The following is a 17,449-nucleotide window of genomic DNA, read 5'->3' on the forward strand; positions in this document are numbered from 1 at the left end:
GGCTGGGGCTGGAAGGAAGGGAGTGAGGGCAGAAGGGAGGAAGGAGGAGGAGAGAAAGAAGGGAGAGATGGAGGAAATGCTTTGCTCTAGGGAGGCCTGAGCCTGTTTCCCACAAACCCATAGAACTTTCTTCACCTGCAAAGATGAATTTCAGAGTTGCCCCCCCACCCCACTCTGCTCCACAGAGCCTCAACAAGCTTCCCGTCCCCCACTGGCCACACGAGTGGCCTCAGAGGGGCAGACACAGGTGGAGGAGCCCCTTGTGACAGGCAGAGAAAACACGGGCTCCCTGAGTGCCTGCAGGGGGGCGGAGCAGGGCCAGAGTGGCTCTATAAAAGGCTCCCTGGCCAGAGCCAGGGCGGGCAGTGGCGTCGACCCCTTCACCCCCGGAAGGGCCCGCAGCCATGGCCCTGGCCCTGTGCGTCTTCACTCTGCTGGCCTCAGCCTGCCTGGTGTCGGCCAACATCTTTGGTGAGTTATGAGTCCAAGGCCATAGAACCTCCGAGGGTCTGGAGGGAGCCCTCGGGCCACAGCCCTGAGGTCAGCCAGGCTCTGCCCCAGCGCCTTGGAACACTTGTGATTTCGTTTAATCCCTGCCACGTCCTGAGGATGGCTTTCCGATGAAGAAGCAGTGGTTCTGGGAGCTGGGCTCAATGACCTGTTTGAGGTCATGGAGCCAGTGACTGGCGGGGAGCGGGTGGGAAGTCAGATCTTCCCAATTCAGTTTTGGCTCAGCCCACCCCATCCTTTTAGAGAATCTTGGCCTGGATGTTTGGTTTTGTTCCCTTAGCTATCTCGGGCCGAGGTCATTCCATGTGAGGCATTTGAAAAGGAATCAGCAGGTAGCGAACAACACAACAGAACAAAACAACCCCCAAACCCAAATCCACCTGTGCGGTGAAACAGGCGTGTGGTCCAGCAGAGGCCCGGCCACTTGCTGTGGGACTTGGGATAAGTCTGAGCTTTTCCTTTTCTCATTGCAAAAGGGGGACAGTGACACCAGCCTCCCAACGTGACTGTGATTTCCAAGTGCGTGACTGCATGTCACATGCGTTCTCAAAAGAGAACATGACCCCTTGGGGGTTACTAATTAATTTGCCTTCCTGACCCGTGCTGGGAGGGTGATCTTCCCACAGCAAGCGGCTTGATAAATTCCAGAATACCTTGCTTCTCGGTGCTCATCCCCGCTGTGGCTCCGGGGAATGCAGAGTCCGAGGTTTGACTTTGAATCCTTCTCTTTGTGTGTGTGCGTGCGTGTGTGTGTGTGTGTGTGTGTGTGTGTGACCTCGAGCAGGTTACTTTCAGTGTGAGGGTCACATGGGTAAAATGCAGGTGTCACCTCCCAAGAGAGGTTGAGGATCAAATGAGCTCATGTCCTACTCAGAAACGTGGGCAGTTAGAACGTAATTATTGATGATGTCATCGGGAGAGCCCCTGTGCTCCCGGAATCCACCCCACACCCGTCCCTGATCACCTGCTTCCCTTCCCCAGAATACCAGGTGGATGCCCAGCCGCTGCGGCCCTGCGAGCTGCACAGGGAGAGAGCCTTCCAGAAGCAAGCAGACCACGTTCCCCAGTGCGCGGAAGACGGCAGCTACCAGTAAGCCCTGTGCCCTCCTGGGGCTCCCGAGAGAGCTTGAGGCTCCTCCCCTCGAGGAACGTGACAGGTGGCCACTCTCACTTGGTCGGGGCTCACCTCTCCGTTCAGTTCCCCAGGCTAAGGGACACTGGGACACTGGATAATGTGATCCCCAGCGCCCTGGTCCCTGTTTCATCCCAGCCGGGACCAAGGACTCCTATTCTTTTCCTACCCAGACTTTCAGCCCGTTTGCTTTAATGAAAGGTGGAGTGGGAGGCGGGAGGGTGGTGGAGTGATTTCTGCCTCTGCCCCTCCTCTTTAAAAAAAATTTTTTTTTTAAATGTTTATTTTTGAGAGACTGAGACAGAGCATGAGGGGGGAGGGGCAGAGAGAGAGGGAGACACAGAATCGGAAGCAGGCTCCAGGATCTGAGCTGTTGGCACAGAGCCTGATGCAGGGCTTGAACCCACAAACTATGGGATCATGACCTGAGCTGAAGTCAGATGCTTAGCCTACTGAGCCATGCAGGCGCCCCAATGTTCCAGTGCCTCCTCTTGAGAAGTCAGAGCCGGTCGGGGGGAACCAGACGTGGCCTGGACTTAAGGTCAGCAGCGGTGTCTCCAAACCCCTGCATGTCCAGCCATCTGGGGCCCCTGCTTCCGTCCCCCTCAGGGAGCGCCGCTCTGGAAGGGGATTTGGGTGCCCTAATGTGAACTCGCATCCAGGACTCTGTCCCTGTTGAGCAGACTGGTCATCTAAGCAACTCCTCCGCAGAATGAACCAGAACCCTTCCTGCGGGGTTGAATTGTCACTTTCCCGTGCCACTCTGGTCACATGGGACTTGGGGTCCTGTCCGTGGACCATGTTCTGGGAAACCCGCAGGAAGCATCCCACCTGCCTTCATTTCCTGTGTTCTCAGCACTCCTACCCCCTCCCAAGAGGACTGAGACACTGTGCTCTGCTCGCTGCTTGGGCCTCTGGGAAGTCTGGAGGGGCGCGGGAGGTGGGGGTGTGCAGGAGGTGTAAGGGGTGCAGGAGGCAGGAGGCGTAGGAGGGGGGTGTGGGAGGCGGGGAGGAGGACAGGAGGTGGGGGTGCACAGGATGTTGAGGAGGCACAGCGGGTCGGGGTGCAGGGGAGGAGTGGGAGGCGCAGGAGGCGAGGTGGAGGGCTCGCCCCGCCCCTGTCAGCCCCGTGTACCTCGTCACCTTAACAGCCGCCTGCAGCTCCGAGCTGGCCCGCCTCCTCGGGAGGCTTTGCGTGTGCTCTTCTCTTCACCCAAGCATCTTTGACCTCCTCATGCCCCTAGCGTGACACCAGGTCGTCCCGCCGGCCTCGTTGCAGCCACCACATGCCCGGGGAGACCCATGCGTGTGCCCCCTGTGTCCCCCACGCCCGAGGCCCCGCTCTCCGCTGGCCCTGACCTTGCTGTCGTCTTGCCTGCCCTCGGTCCACTTAGCAAGGGCACTGCTCTCACCCCCTGCGGGCCACGGGGCACTCACGTGCAGGGCGGGCCCCTGGGCCCCTGCTTCCCTCCCGCCATGGAAGGCCTGGCCGGCAGGATGGCTGGAGCGCGGGTGGCTGGGCTGCGGCGGGAATCAGCAGGACAGGGGGAGGCCCGCTCTGGCCCGCCTACGTTGCCCGCTCCTCCTTACTCTATTTGTCCCCTATTTATTTATTAAAAAAATTTTTTTAAATAGTTATTTTTGAGAGATAGAGAGTGTGTGCGAGAGAAGGAGGGGTAGAGAAAGAGGGAGACACAGCATTTGAAGCAGCTCCAGGCTCTGAGCTAGCTGTCAGTACAAAGCCTGACGTGGGGCTCAAACCCACAAACTGTGAAATCATGACCTGAGCCGAAGTCAGACGCTTCACCGACTGAGCCACCCAGGCGCCCCCAGTCTGTCCTTAATTTAATTGAATTGCAACTTGAAAGAAGGGAGAGGGAGAAGACAGGCAGGCCGGGTTGTGGCTTTGGGACCCGCTAACACGCTCTGCGCGTCTCTCCGCAGGCCGGTCCAGTGCCAGGACGGCGGCAGCTCCTGCTGGTGTGTAGGCGCCGACGGCAGGGAGGTGCCTGGAAGCAGGCAGCCTGGGCGGCCGGTGGCCTGTAAGTGCAGAAGGGGCTGCCCCAGAGAACGAGGGTCCCTGGGACGAGATGGGTCTCCCTCTGGGCCACAGGGTGGCCCTCCTCCGGTTGGGCCCAGAGTCCCACACCTGAGGCCTGACCTCCTGCAGGGCTGCAGTGAAAATCCCACAGGACGATGATGTCTTTGCTCAGCTCCAGCCCCTGCGCCGTCCGGCCGGCTGCCTGGCACTCAGCACACTGCGGGGCCCTCGAAGCAGGATTAGGCCATGCACACCTAGCGCTCACATCGGCTGCTTCGAAAATTTATGGCTTAGGCAAACACTTCTCTGTTAAAATCATTACTATCATGAATAGTAGAAATTACCCTCCTCCTCCCCCTCCGCCCCCGTAAAACATGTCCTACCTAAGCCTGATAACAGCTCAGCTTAAGCCGGTGTCTTAACGTGGTGTAACTGAGCCTGGAACCCAGAGTCTCCTTTAAGGAGGAAAGGTCCGTTTTGGGCTCTGGTTGTTTGTGGCCAGCCTTACAAGGTGGGGGGCGGGAGATGTGTGGCAGGCTGGCGCCCTGCTGTCCGGCTGACGGACTCTGGCCGGGTCCCCTACCCTCGAGCTGTGTCCCTATGTCCAGGGACATAGGCTCGGCCTCACAGGGTGTAAAGTGTATGTAAACCACTGGGCGCACAGTAGGTATTCAGCAGGCGTGGTGAATGTCAAGGTCAGTAATCCACATGCCCATGGAGGAAGGCAGGGTGCTGAAGGGATTCCCCGCCCCAGGGCCATGCAGCCAATGAGTAGGCAAGGACCAGGGGAAGGCCAGCAGCCAGCCCACAGTGCATCCCCACCTCCCCCTGCGGCCCCCTGGGCTGCGGGGGGGGGGGCGTCTGGTTGACGGACGGGGCACCGTGGAGCCCGGCCATCCCTTGCTTGGTCCACAGGACGCTGGCGGATATCCTGGGATCAAGTGGGACAGTCGGAGCGCTGGTCCTGGCCGGCTAGAGCCTTCCTCGGTGGTTGTGGGGGGGAAGGACGCGTCCCCCTCTCCAGTGAGGGAGCCCGAGCACAGCTCTGACCCTGCCGTCTGCGCCCGCAGGTCCGTCTTTCTGCCAGCTGCAGAGGCAGCAGATCCTGCTGAGCGACTCTGTGAACGGCACAGCCACGCCGCCCCTCCCTCGGTGTCAGGGCTCAGGGGAGTACGCGCCGGTGCAGTGCGACCCGCGGCGGGGACAGTGCTGGTGTGTGGATGCAGAAGGGATGGAGGTGTACGGGACCCGCCAGCCGGGGAGGCCCGAGCGATGTAAGTCCCAGGAGACCCCGCGTCGCACCCGTGCCCCGGGGTGTTCAGCGTCCCACGAGGCACCAGGCAGAGAAGCTGGCCCTCAGCACAGAGAATGGGAGCGGTTTAGGAAGGCTGTACCCTGCCTAGGTTTCCACGTCGTGGACGATCGGAATTTGCTGGCTGATGGCTAGCGTGTCAGGGAGCATCGGCGGGTCCCCGTCTCTCTGTGGGTCTGTGTCACGCGTGTGGTATGAAGGTGCACGAATGAACTGCAGAAGTGAACGTGCCTCCTTGTCTCTGAAAGTTAATTAATTAACTATTAAATGTTTTTTTATCTTATTTTTGAGAGACGGAGAGACAGAGACAGAGTGGCACGTGTCGGGGGGAGGGTGCAGAGAGACCCAGAATCTGAAGCAGGCTCCAGGCTCCAAGCTGTCAGCACAGAGCCTGACACGGGGCTTGAACCCATGAGCCATGAGATTATGACCTGAGCCAAAGTTGGATGCCCAACCGACTGAGCCACCCAGGCGCCCCTTGTACCTAAGAATTTAAAGTTTTCCTCTGATATGTTTAGGTCCCAGGAGCTGTGAGATAAGAAACCGCCGTCTCCTCCACGGGGTGGGTGACAAGTCACCGCCTCAGTGCTCCCCGGATGGGCGCTTCCTGCCCGTGCAGTGCAAGTTTGTCAATACCACAGACATGATGATTTTCGACCTGGTTCACAGCTACAACAGGTAAGGGGAGCTGGCCTCCGGGGCAGACCCCGCCTGGGCCATCTCTTCCCGTCCCCTGCCACGGCTCATGCTCCCGCTGGCTGTCACATGCGCAGGCTGGTGGGAACCGGAAGCTGCTGGACACCTGAAGGACGATGGTGTTTTTAATGAAGCAAGTGGGCGGCAGCCATTCACATTAAAAATACACGGACGCTCCCTCCCTGGCAGCCCAGGGAAATAAAAAGACCTGAGAGTGCAGGCACATGTATTGGGATGTCTTCTGCCTTGTGTTTCACGGTAGCAGGGACCTGGGGACCAAGTGACTGAGAAACCCAGGGTGGGTAGCTGCATAGATGCGCACCCCCCAGGAGTATGTATGCAGCCGTTAGAATGTACTGGAACTATGCTGGTTGGTTTGGGCGATGCTGCGCATGTATTATGATAATATGATAAAAGGTACAAGGCATTTGTGTGATTCTCCTTTTAGAAAGCAAAAGCAAACATCCTGTTACGTGCTGATAGGGTGACCCGATAGGGCTGCTGTCTGTCCGGGACCGGCTGAGCGAGGAGGCTAGTACGAATCAGTGTTATCTTGGTGGTTCTCGCGGCCATTGCTGGTCAGGCTGCCATGGAGAAGCAGGAGTAGGAAGAAGGGAATGGGCAGAAAGAGAAAAAAAAATGTCATTGTCGCAGGGACGGATAGGACTGTATTTATGCAGTTTTGTCCACTGTGTGTGTATATATGCACCTGTTAAATAAGTTTTAATTTTTTTAATGTTTATTTTTGAGAGAGAGAGGGAGGGAAGGAGACACAGAATTGGAAACAGACTCCAGGCTCTGAGCTGTCAGCACAGAGCCCAACGTGGGGCTCAAACCCACAAACCCTGAGATCATGACCTGAGCCGAAGTTGGATGCTTAACTGGCTGAGCTGCCCAGGAGCCCTGAACTATGTATAAGTTTAAAGATTTAAATAACAAATGTAAAAAGGGAGGTACGAGATAGATCTTGGGCCAAATAATCAGATAGCTTCTGGTTATCCAAGATGGCTACTTTAGCACTAGAAAGGGCCGGCAAAGGCTTCAGACACGATTGAAACATCGTGAGTAAATGCAGTAAGCATGTTAGGCTGTGAAAACTGTTGGGAATTCTCTGTGAGAACCTGAGCCTCGATGTGGCTGGATTCCAAAACAACGCGTTTCTTTCCTTCTGCAAGAGAGAGAATCCCCAAGGGCTGTGCTGGGAGGGGGTCGCAGGCTAGAGGCCTGGGCGCAGGGACTGTCCATGGAGAAGTCTTATTTGAACTGCATATTATTCTAAAAACTGGAGAGTTTCAAGTTAACACTATGCAATTTCTGCTCGTGGAGGTAAAAAGGGTAGAACATCAGCAATTCTTATGTTTCACATTAATACACAAAAGTCTGAATTCCTGAATTCTCCCGTGGCCCCGAGAGGCTGGCCTTGAACTGTTCTCTTTGGATGGATTACACGTGGTCCAAGACTCCGGGTCCCTCTGGGTGTCCTGTCCCTTTCTTCTGTCTGCATCACCTGCCTGGCCCCAGAGCATTTGCCTTTGTGACCCCCATTCTAACCCTGCCAAGGCTCGGCTGTGTGACCCGATCATTTACTCTCTCTGCATCTCTGTGCCTCAGTGTCCCCATCTGAAATGTCCCCAGAGGGACTGCACACATAGCACCCAACTTCAGCAAACATGAGTTAGGGTGTTTTTCTTCCCAGGCTTAGAGAATGGCCTTCCTGTGTGCACATGAGTTTCTGAACACCCTGATTTACTGATACTCATTGGCGCAAATCAGTGTGTGCTCAGTTCAAGTTCAGCTGAGTGCTTACTATATGCGGGCAATTTGACAGTCTTCTGCCCACTTTAATATTTACAACAGCTAACTGGACAGTTAAGTTCCCTAGCACACAAATGAGGAGTCTGGAACACAGAGGGTATAAAAGCGTACCCGGGAAGCACAGTGAGTGGGTGCTCTAGCTCTCTGGCTCCGTTTGCTCTCCCACACATGCTGGATTCAACTCTCTTTCCCTGCTGTGCATAGCCCCGCAGGACTTGAGTCATTGCTTATAATCATTGCCAGCTTGAGGCACAGTTCACAGATCCTTCCACTAGAGGGCAGTCGAGTTAAATGCAAAAGTTCAAGACTAAGCATCCATTGTTTCAGACAAACACAAAAAAAATGTACTCCTGAAATGGGATCCTTTCCTTGATACAAGCAAGCATGTCTCTGGGGGAATTCCGATTTCGGAAGGTCATGGGAAGGGTTGGGTGGTTGGTTACTGGAAGCCCAGCCGTAGTCAGGGATTTCTCGATAAGCTGACCTGGGCAGTGCCGGGGCAGGATGGTAGGGGCCACAGAGGCCGCATAGAGACTCCAGTCTTAAGACCTAAGGCTGCCAATGAAATAAAAGATGGCCAGTTATATTTTAATTTCAGATAAGCAAGGAGCATAATTTTTTTAGTATTAGCATGTCCCCAGTGTTGCATCAAGAATTTTGAGCCTGGGAGTGGAGATTGGGTATATCTTGAGTTTAGGATAGAGTGGACTGGCTGGGGAAGAGCAAAGTGGGTTCGGGGGTGGGGGTGGGGGGCTCTGTGAGCCTGGAGGCTCCTGCCCCGGTCCAGGTAAGAGGTGATGTAGGCGTGGACTAGAGCACGTGATGGAGGGGGGCTGCGGTGGGGGGACACGGGGGCAGCCAGAGAAACATTTCTGGGATAGAACCCTTAGCACTTGTTGAAGGTGGAGGGTGAGTGAGAGGAAGAGTCAAACCAAGGTCTGGCTTCTAGATGGATGGGGGAGGAGGAGTTTGGAAACAGAAAGTCACAAGTTGGACTCTGGAATACTGAATCTGAGAGGATTTCTTTGGGAAAGTCAAGTGCAGATGTGACACAAAGCGTGGCATGGGACCTGGAGGGGAGGCTGGGAGCCTGTGGGGGCGCCTATCTGCTAACTGCTGTATGTTCTTAAATGGGCTGTGTGATGACTTGTACTTGAACATGTCTGTAGTGCTTGCTCATTTGAAGCAGGCCTTTTTGCCTCCTGAAGGCCAAGGGTAACTACACCTGTTTGGCTGGTGACTTAGAAAAACGGTGGTGAGTAAGCTTGCTAGTCCTCCGACTCTTACCTGCCTTTCCATTGCCCTTGTCCAACCACTAACTAGGGGGATACTTGGTAGGTAAAGGTCATAGAAGCTGATGCCATTGTCAAGGCCTTAGTAGTCTGAGCTCATATTCAGTTAATTTTTTTTTTTAGGCCTTGTCGTTAGGGACTAAGCAAACTCAAATTTTCTTAGCGACCAGTCTTACCAAGGATGTAACCCCTGCTAGTCAGAAGGATCAGATACATCTTAATGCATGGCCAAGGGTCATGTGGAGACGTCCTTATAGGCTGACCATCGGAGACCTCCGTGCTAGGTCACAGCTTCTACTTCAAGGAGCGCTCGGGAGAAAATCAAACAAATTGCTAACTTATTACCGGATGGCGAGATTTCTGGAGGGCCTGTCTGGGGGTGGCGTGGAGAACCTGACCGAGTCCCGGTGTCGGTCGCCTGAGCCCAGGGCATGGGGGCCGCTCTGTGCGCGACCAGGTGCCTGACGTTTCGCGTCCCAAGGAGCCTCAGCTGTGGTTCCTCTAACTCCGGGCTGGCCGCAGCACCAGCATAAATCCAGGCCTACCATCCTTTCCCTGCAGGCCACAGTTTCCTCCCTTGAGCACTTTCTTCCGGTCATTCTGAGCTTTTGCTTTTTATTCAACAAATAGGACGCATCCTTTCTCACCAGATGAAATATGCCCTTTTTGGTTTCAAGTCCTGTGTTGCTTTTTGCTTCCTCCTTTCTTCGGACACGCCCAGAACAGGAGAGAAAAGGAAAAGAGAGGAAATTGTAGGGGGGGCAAAAGAAGGGTAGAACATAAGAATGAGCCATGGCAAAGGTTGCACATACCTTGCATTCTATAAAGTTTTCTTATCACAAGTATGAGGCGCTGTGTACTTATCTCTGAGAGTCTTAGAACCAGAGGAAAACAGTCTAAGTTATTTGGTTTCCGCCAGATAAAAGTAAACCTGTTTTTCAGAACACATTTTTTTTCTTCTATTGAAGACGGGCAACATTTTGTTCCTCGGATCCTCATAAATGGGGGTGATGCTGTGTGCCAGACCATGTCCTGGTACGAACACAACAGTTGTTTCCTGAGCCCCGTGCCCAGAAGGGGAGTGAGCAGGGCCCTTTGAGGAACGGTGTGTCCGTGACTGAGGTGCCTGGGCCCTGACATTCTCCTCCAGACCTCTGTACCCCCCCCCGCCCCTCCAAATGACTGCCAGTCTCTCGTCTATTTGTTCTGCCCACACTGTCATCCTTTGTCCACACTTTGAAGCTGGAGATGCACTGAAGATCCTCATAGACATGTCCTCCATTCCTCCTCGTCAAATCGTTGTCAGCTTTGCCGTCCCCCTCAAGACTCATGTCCTCTGGAGCCTTCTGTGGCCATACACCAGGTTCCAAGCCTAGCTGGTCCATGCATTAGGATGGAGTCTTGTCCCTGTCCCACGGGCCTCGGGTTCAGTGTTCGTGGGTGGACTTTTGCGGGGGTGGCAGAGGAGGCCTGGGAGTCCAGTGAGCAGGAGGTTGGAAACATGGCCGAGGCCCAAAACACCAGTGACGACAGCAGAAGCAGCCAGGAAGCCACCCTTGTGTCCCCTGCTCTGCTGGGGGAAGCGTCTGGAGTTCATAGCGGTGATGCCGTCTCACAGATCAGCCAGGAAAACCAGACGGTATCAAATCAGAGTTCGGGAACAAAGGAGGTGGAGCAAGAGGCCGAGCTTGCACTTCCTGTTGGGTGCGGTGCAGGGCGCCCTGCGGACCAGGCTCTGTCTCAGAGGCGGCCCCCACCCCACCGGCTGCAGGTGTCGGTGGGCTCGGGATGCCCGCCCTCGGGCCTGGGCTGGGTGATCTTACACCAGTCTCTTCACCACTTCGAGTGCCAGCGTTCTCATTTGCAAAGTGCAGCTTTTTAAGTGTCCTTGTGAGGACTGAGATCAAGCGAAGAGGGTGCTTGGTCCGGTGTCGGATCGGTCAGCACGTGTCCCCTGTTATTATTTTCATTAGAAGCGATTAACAGCGGTGACCACATGAGGCTGGGCCAGGGCCGGAGCTCCGGCACATTGGCTCCAGACCCCGAACTCTTTTCAGTGCACGCGGAATTGGCAAGGAGGGATGATGGCGCAGGGGTCTTCCCGGGAGGACCCCCTCCAGTTGAGCCACAGTGATCTCCAGTAGGTGAGAAGGGCTGGCGACAGTGAGGTCCATGCAGAAAGCAACTTGGAGGCCCAGGAGGTGGGTAGATTCTGGAAACCCAGGGAGGTGGACTCTGTCCCTAAAGTAGTGGAATGAAGATGGCTCAAAATTCCCGCTGCTGGCAGTGGCCTGGGACGTGACACTGAAGTGGGCCAAAGGGGTGAATCGGCAGAATGGACTAGAGCGACCGGAGCTTCCTGAGGCTCGTGCTGTAACGGGTTCCGAACCTGGCTGGCCCATCCCTGCGTCCTCAGCGTGTGTGTTCAGCAACTATTAGCTCTCAGGCAAGTGCACACGGGGGAGCGTGTCAGAACAAAACGGAGTCACGTGCATCTCAGAATGTGTGACAGGAGCCAGGTGCAGCCAACACACAGGGAATAACACCACTGGCAGACATAGGCATCATGCGGCCGGTAAGGCCTGGGTCTGCACTCTCTCTCCTACCGCAGTTTCAAGATGGCGGCCAACATATTTTATACCTTCTTAACCTCTAAAACGCATACGAAAAAAGACCACCTGCCTTTTAGGAGTGTTAAGTGGGTTGAACAAGTCAATGTATATTCAACATTTGGCAGATTGTCTTTTACAAGATAGTGTGCAATGAATGAAAATGATTGTTATACTATTATTAGCTCTCTTAGAATTCAATTATCCCAGGGGTGCCTGGGTGGTTCAGTTGGTTAAGCATCTGATGTTGGCTCAGGTCATGATCTCTTGGTTCATGGGTTTGAGCCCCGTGTTGGGCTCTGTGCTGACAGCTCAGAGCCTAGAGCCCACTTCGGATTCTGTGTCTCCCTCTCTCTTTGCCCTCCCCCTGCTTGTACTCTGTCTCTCTGTCTCTCTCAAAAATAAATGTCAAAAAAAGAACTGAATTATCCCAGGTTTCAATTCATGAATTATTATCATATACCTCTAATCCATGACAACTGAGTGAATCAGTTTTTAGTTTCTGTTATGCATAACTCACTTACTATAACCCCTTTTTATTTAGCTTATGGATACACAATGGTAGACCAACGGCATGGAAAAAAGTGTCCCTAATCCCACAGCGCTTTTGTAGGCTTGTTGCCTAATCATTCCCATGCAAATCAGCTAATACTTTGTGCGCCCCTGTTCAGGCTCTGAGCAATTCCTGTGTTGTCTGCTGCCGTCCAGTCCTGGTTCATTCACGTTGTGGTCATTGCGGTGTGGGTTCGGGCCACTTTGCAACATACCCTCTTTACAATGTTATGCATGCATTTGTTTAGGAAATTTACTCTAATTTACTTCCTCATTTTCCTATCACTGGACATTAAGGTTGTTTTCAGTATTTCTCTGGAATAGATCTCACAGTAATGGCTCTATTCGCGCAGGGGGCTGCCGCTTTTGCCAACTCATTGTTTGGGGGTGTATTTCTGCACATAGGTAGGTATGCCCACCCTATAGGGCATGAAAACAAATCTCTCAGTGTTACATAAAAATGAAAACTCCCTCTCCAGTTGCTCAATCCTCGCACACGGGAAGAAATTTTTAATAAGGTTTTATATCACCTCCACTTCATCTTAATTCCAGGATAGGGAACCCAGCTAATTGGCGCCCTATAAAAATTGCCAGATCTGACACGGCTTGGCCGTCCTTTCCCTGTGCTCATGGAGAGGGGATGCATAGCCCTATAGTCATGTCATATTGATTCTGTGTGTTTTTTCCAACCATGAAGCTGGGAAACGGCCTGAAGCAGTTCCTAGGGTGGAATCTGGCTTCTTTTCAAGTTCTGGAAAAGTCGTAAAGGGCTCTGAAGTTGTTTGATCTCCCCAAATGAGATCATCCACAATGTACCATATGTTTGTAAAGCAAACTTGGCTTTTTGTCCCTAGAGTTACAGTCTAGTAAAGTTAGACTCTGGCGCCGTGACATTCATTACCTGTTTTCCACCTGATCCTCTGAGACACACACTTGGGTATGAGTTGGTGAAATGCCATACGTGAGGGAAGTGACTAGTTTGGAGGTGACAGCTAGGCACAGCTTTATTTTCATCCATCCAGCCAGGCTCAGGCCAGGTAGAAACCCAGGTTAGAAAAGAAACACATTTACCACAAGAAACACGGAGCAAACGGTGTGAGATAACAGAAAGCAGGCATTCCTTCTCCCCAGAAAAGATGAGGCCACACTTGTTTGTTTTGCAAGAAGAGCCGGCGAGGATTTGATGAAGCAGGGAGCAGACGTCTCCTTCCCTCTTAGGTTTCCAGATGCGTTCGTGACCTTCAGTGCCTTCCGGAACAAGTTCCCAGAGGTGTCTGGGTATTGTCACTGTGCGGACAGTCAAGGGCGGGAGCTGGCTGAGACAGGTGAGCACGCCTCGGGCAGACTGAGGGGGGAGAGAGGCCCCCGTGAACCTGAAAACCTAAGTACCATTACCTGCCAAGCAGAAAGAGCAGAAAGCCGCACAGTTTGCTAATGCTCGTCTGCAGTGCCTGGAGCTGCTGGCCCATAGGGAGCCCCCGTGTCCGCTGGAACGAGGCGCCCTGCTCCGGCGGAGGCAGCCCTGAGCCTGGAGACGGCACCACAGGTGGCTCTTCCCTCAGCAGTGCTCCTTTGTGCTGCGAACAACCTTCCCGGCCACACGTGGCAGCCCCAACTTTGGAGGCTAGCAAAACCTTGATCAGGCCCGATGCCTACTGCTGGCTAGGAAGGCCGCGGCCCTCCTGGGGTCTGTTTGGACAGCAAGGTTAGGACTTCCCTGTCTGAACGAACCTGTCTCTTGAAACTCTTCTGTCTTTGCTCAGGGCTGGAGCTGTTACTTGACGAAATTTATGACACCGTGTTTGCTGGCCTGGACCTCGCGTCCACCTTCGCCGAAAGCACGCTGTACCGGATATTGCAGAGACGGTTCCTCGCAGGCCGGCTCCTCGTCTCTGGCCGGTTCCGATGTAAGCACGAAGCCGGCAGCAGAGGCGCGTGTCTCTGCCTGGAGGGAAGCACTGGGTTTTGAAGTGCGTCGTGGTCTCTGAGGCGGTTCACCGACGGGGGTGTGAGGATTTAAAACATTGGGGGTTTTTTATGTTTATTTATTTATTTTTAATTTTTTTTAATGTTTGTTTATTTTTGAGACAGAGAGAGACAGATCATGAGCAGGGGAGGGGCAGAGAGAGGGAGACAGAGAACTGGAAACAGGCTCCTGGCGTCAGCGTGGAGCCCGACGTGGGGCCCGAACTCACAAACCATGAGATCACGACCTGAGCCGAAGTCGGACACTCAACCGACTGAGCCACTCAGGCGCCCCCATGTTTGTTTATTTATTTTTTTTATTTTGAGAGAGAGAGCGAGACAGACAGACAGACAGAGACTCTGAAGCAGGTTCCGCGCCATCGACACAGAGCCCAATGTGGGGCTCAACCTCATGACCTACGCCAGAGTCAAGAGTCAGCTGCTTAATAGGCTGCACGACCCAGGTGGCCTGCAGATTTGCAACATTGTAAAAGCAAACAGTGTGTGTTGTAGACCCGGTGGTCTTGTCTACACACTGTCCTCTCCTCTTCCTGTCCGGCCCTGTCCTAGGCCCCACGAAGTGTGAAGTGGAGCGCTTCACAGCAACCAGCTTTGGTCACCCCTACGTTCCGAGCTGCCACCGGGACGGTGACTACGAGGCGGTGCAGTGCCAGAGGGGAGGGCCGTGCTGGTGTGTGGACGCCCAGGGAGCGGAGATCCATGGAACTCAGCGGCCAGGGCAGCAGCCATCTTGCGGTGAGCCTCCTCTTTCATGCCTGTCACATCGCACTACTTTGACTGTTTCCCCAGACCAGCCACTCCAGAGCCCATTAATTTGGCTGCCTCCTGAGTGTACCGCAAAGGCCCTTTGAGCCCAACATGACAGAAAACCCATTTATGACCATTAACTTCCAACATGTTTCTTGTCCGATGTCAGACATAGTTGATTCTTTCCTCAGGGAGCTCAGAGAATATTGGGGACCTAATGGGTGATGGAAAAAAAGAATTATGTTTACCTGTGCCATGAGAGATGTGTATATGGAAGCAGTGCAAAGCAGGGTAGGGCCAGTTCGATCTTGTGAAAGTATATGAAGTGGAGATGTTCAGAAAGGCTTCATGGAAGAGGTGAAGTTTGATTACAGTCTTCTTTTTAAAATGTTTTTTAAACATTTATTTATTTTTGAGAGACAGAGAATGAGCAGGGGAGGGGCAGAGAGAGAGGGAGACACAGAATCCGAAGCAGGGTCCAGACTCTGAGCTGTCAGCACAGAGCCTGAAGCAGGGCTCGAACCCATGAACCATGAAATCATGACCTGAGCTGAAGTCTGGAGTGTGGTAAGCGTGGGGTTCTGCATGTCAAGACTAGGGGAAAATGGTGGGGATGGGACCATGAGGTCTTTCATGCTGAAGTCAGGGCTTGGGGCTTCCTCCTGGGGGCCAGGTGAAGACATTGAGGGGTTTTACACTGGAGAGTTCCATGGTGGGTTCTGTGTGTAAGAAAGACCTCATGGGCACTTTGAAGGAGAGGTTGAAGGTAGTGTTGGACTGCAGGCCATGGGGCCAATTTGAAGGTCATCACAACATCATGAAGAGAGATCGGGGACTATATTACTTTCCCGGAGCTGCTGTGACAAATGACCACAGGGGTCAGATTCAGGGGCTGTGAGTCCTGGACTGTAGAAGTCCAAAGTCAGAGTGTCAGCAGGACCATGCTCCCTCTGAAGGCTCCAGGGGAGAATTTTTCCTCACCTTTTTCGTGGCTCTGACAGTTGCCGACAATCCTTGGCATTCCTCGGTTTGTGACAACGTAGCCTCAAATTCTGCCTCTGTCATCACACAGCTGTCTTCCTTCTGTGTCTTTCTCTGTGCCTCTTCCTCTCTTCTTGCAAAGACACCCGTGATATAAAATTAAGAGCCCGCTCTACCCTAGTGTGGCCTCACCTTCACTAATTGCATCTCCAGGGACTCTGTTTCCAAATAAGGTCACATTCTGTGGTTTCCAGGAAGGATGTGCATTTTGAGGAGCCACAATCAGTCCAGTACAGGGACTAATACTAAAGTAGAAGCAGTGGTCAGGAGAGAAGGGTGTGGACTTGCAAAATGTCACAAGGCACTCCAGTAAGGCTTGTCCATCTTACCAGGAAGATCCTGAAGGAAGTTAGGGGTGAGGGAGATGGAAGAATCTAGGGGGGCTTGTAGGCTTGCCACTTGGGTGAGCTGGATGGATCCCGCCGCAAGGTCTCAAACAGTGAAGGAGGAGGGGAGGTCTTTTTAGAGCCACAAAATAGATAAGCACTCGTGTTCATTCAGTAATTCCTGTTAAGTCATTGATTTCTCCCACTTACCATTGGTAGCATTCTATCTGCTTGGTGTGAGGAGGTAGAAGAAGATAAACATCAAGCCCTACCCTGAAGGTGTTTATGATTACGTTGTCCTTGTCTTAAAACCTAGAGAGTATGGCGCTCTCCAGTTTCCAGGTGGAAACGAGGAACTATGGGTTTCCAAATTAAAACCAGAATGTTACCAAATACGTGCATCATGTATTTGTATTTTTTCCTCTCTGGCATATCTGTCCTATTTCTGTGGAAATGAATGCCACGTGGAACCAATATCTTAATTTTTTTTTTTTTTTTGCCTTGGTAACACTGCATAACAAATGAATGGAAGGGACATGCTTTTTGAGTGGAAACAGAAGAAGCAAAGTGGTGAACTTTATTTCTTCCGTACCTTTCTGTAATACCTTCCATTCAAGGAGGCCATGCCTGGTTGGGGGATGTGTTATGCGTTCTGATGTTGCCAGTATTTTTTCTCTCTCTGACCACATGCTCCAGTTCTTTCTCTGTTGCCTGGTTACAGAGGGAAATTGGCCAACTTCCTTTTTGGCATCCGTGCGAACCAAAGGAAAAGAATTCTTTTAAAATGTTGTGGGGGGTTGAGAAGGACCTCCAAGATTTATGGTTTTGAGGAGAAATGTGTGGCTCACCTAGTTTCACCAATGTGAAAGAGACATTTGGAATCTGAATTTAAAGTCTTTTTTCTTAATGTGATTACTGTCAACTTGGAATATTCGGACTGAATGACCTGACCGAGCATGGAGTTGACTGAGCTGATCACCCTTAGTTAATAATTTTCAAGGAAGGGCCAAGAAGCCTAGAAAAATGTGCTAAGTGTGTTTGCTGCATAAGCATTACTGTATTACGTCATGGGAAATCTATTTCCTGCAGCATGTTATATCGTTATAGATTACAACATAGGAAAATATTTCTTGTTATAGGAAATACTCATGGCATTTAAAGTATGGTTCTTATCCTCAAAGAGACTATCAACTCGTTAGCCTAGACAAGCCTACGCACAAGGAGGGATTAGGAAGCCACATGAAGAGCGAATAATGAAGCATTCAAGTCCATTAAAAATTCCAACAAGAGAATGCTGGGAAAAAACATTTCATTAAAAACAAATGGGAAATAGGGGCACCTGGGTGGCTCAGTCAGTTAAGCGGCCTACTTCAGCTCAGGTCATGATCTC

The 17,449-nt window shown here is 52.6% G+C and overlaps 1 protein-coding gene across 1 annotated transcript in view; it reads left to right on the forward strand.

Annotated features, from left to right (window-relative positions):
* Window positions 1–404: 404 nt before the first annotated feature.
* The window catches only part of TG (thyroglobulin), a 233,195-nt gene continuing 216,150 nt past the window's right edge, over window positions 405–17,449 (forward strand). Inside the window, exons 1-8 of the mRNA XM_029923329.1 lie at window positions 405–471; window positions 1,492–1,600; window positions 3,587–3,684; window positions 4,754–4,957; window positions 5,514–5,673; window positions 13,178–13,284; window positions 13,723–13,866; window positions 14,495–14,680. Coding sequence (XP_029779189.1) covers window positions 405–471; window positions 1,492–1,600; window positions 3,587–3,684; window positions 4,754–4,957; window positions 5,514–5,673; window positions 13,178–13,284; window positions 13,723–13,866; window positions 14,495–14,680 — 1,075 coding nt within the window. The remainder of the gene's footprint in view (window positions 472–1,491; window positions 1,601–3,586; window positions 3,685–4,753; window positions 4,958–5,513; window positions 5,674–13,177; window positions 13,285–13,722; window positions 13,867–14,494; window positions 14,681–17,449) is intronic.

Source organism: Suricata suricatta, chromosome 15, assembly GCF_006229205.1.
Source record: "Suricata suricatta isolate VVHF042 chromosome 15, meerkat_22Aug2017_6uvM2_HiC, whole genome shotgun sequence".
Classification (NCBI taxonomy): domain Eukaryota; kingdom Metazoa; phylum Chordata; class Mammalia; order Carnivora; family Herpestidae; genus Suricata; species Suricata suricatta.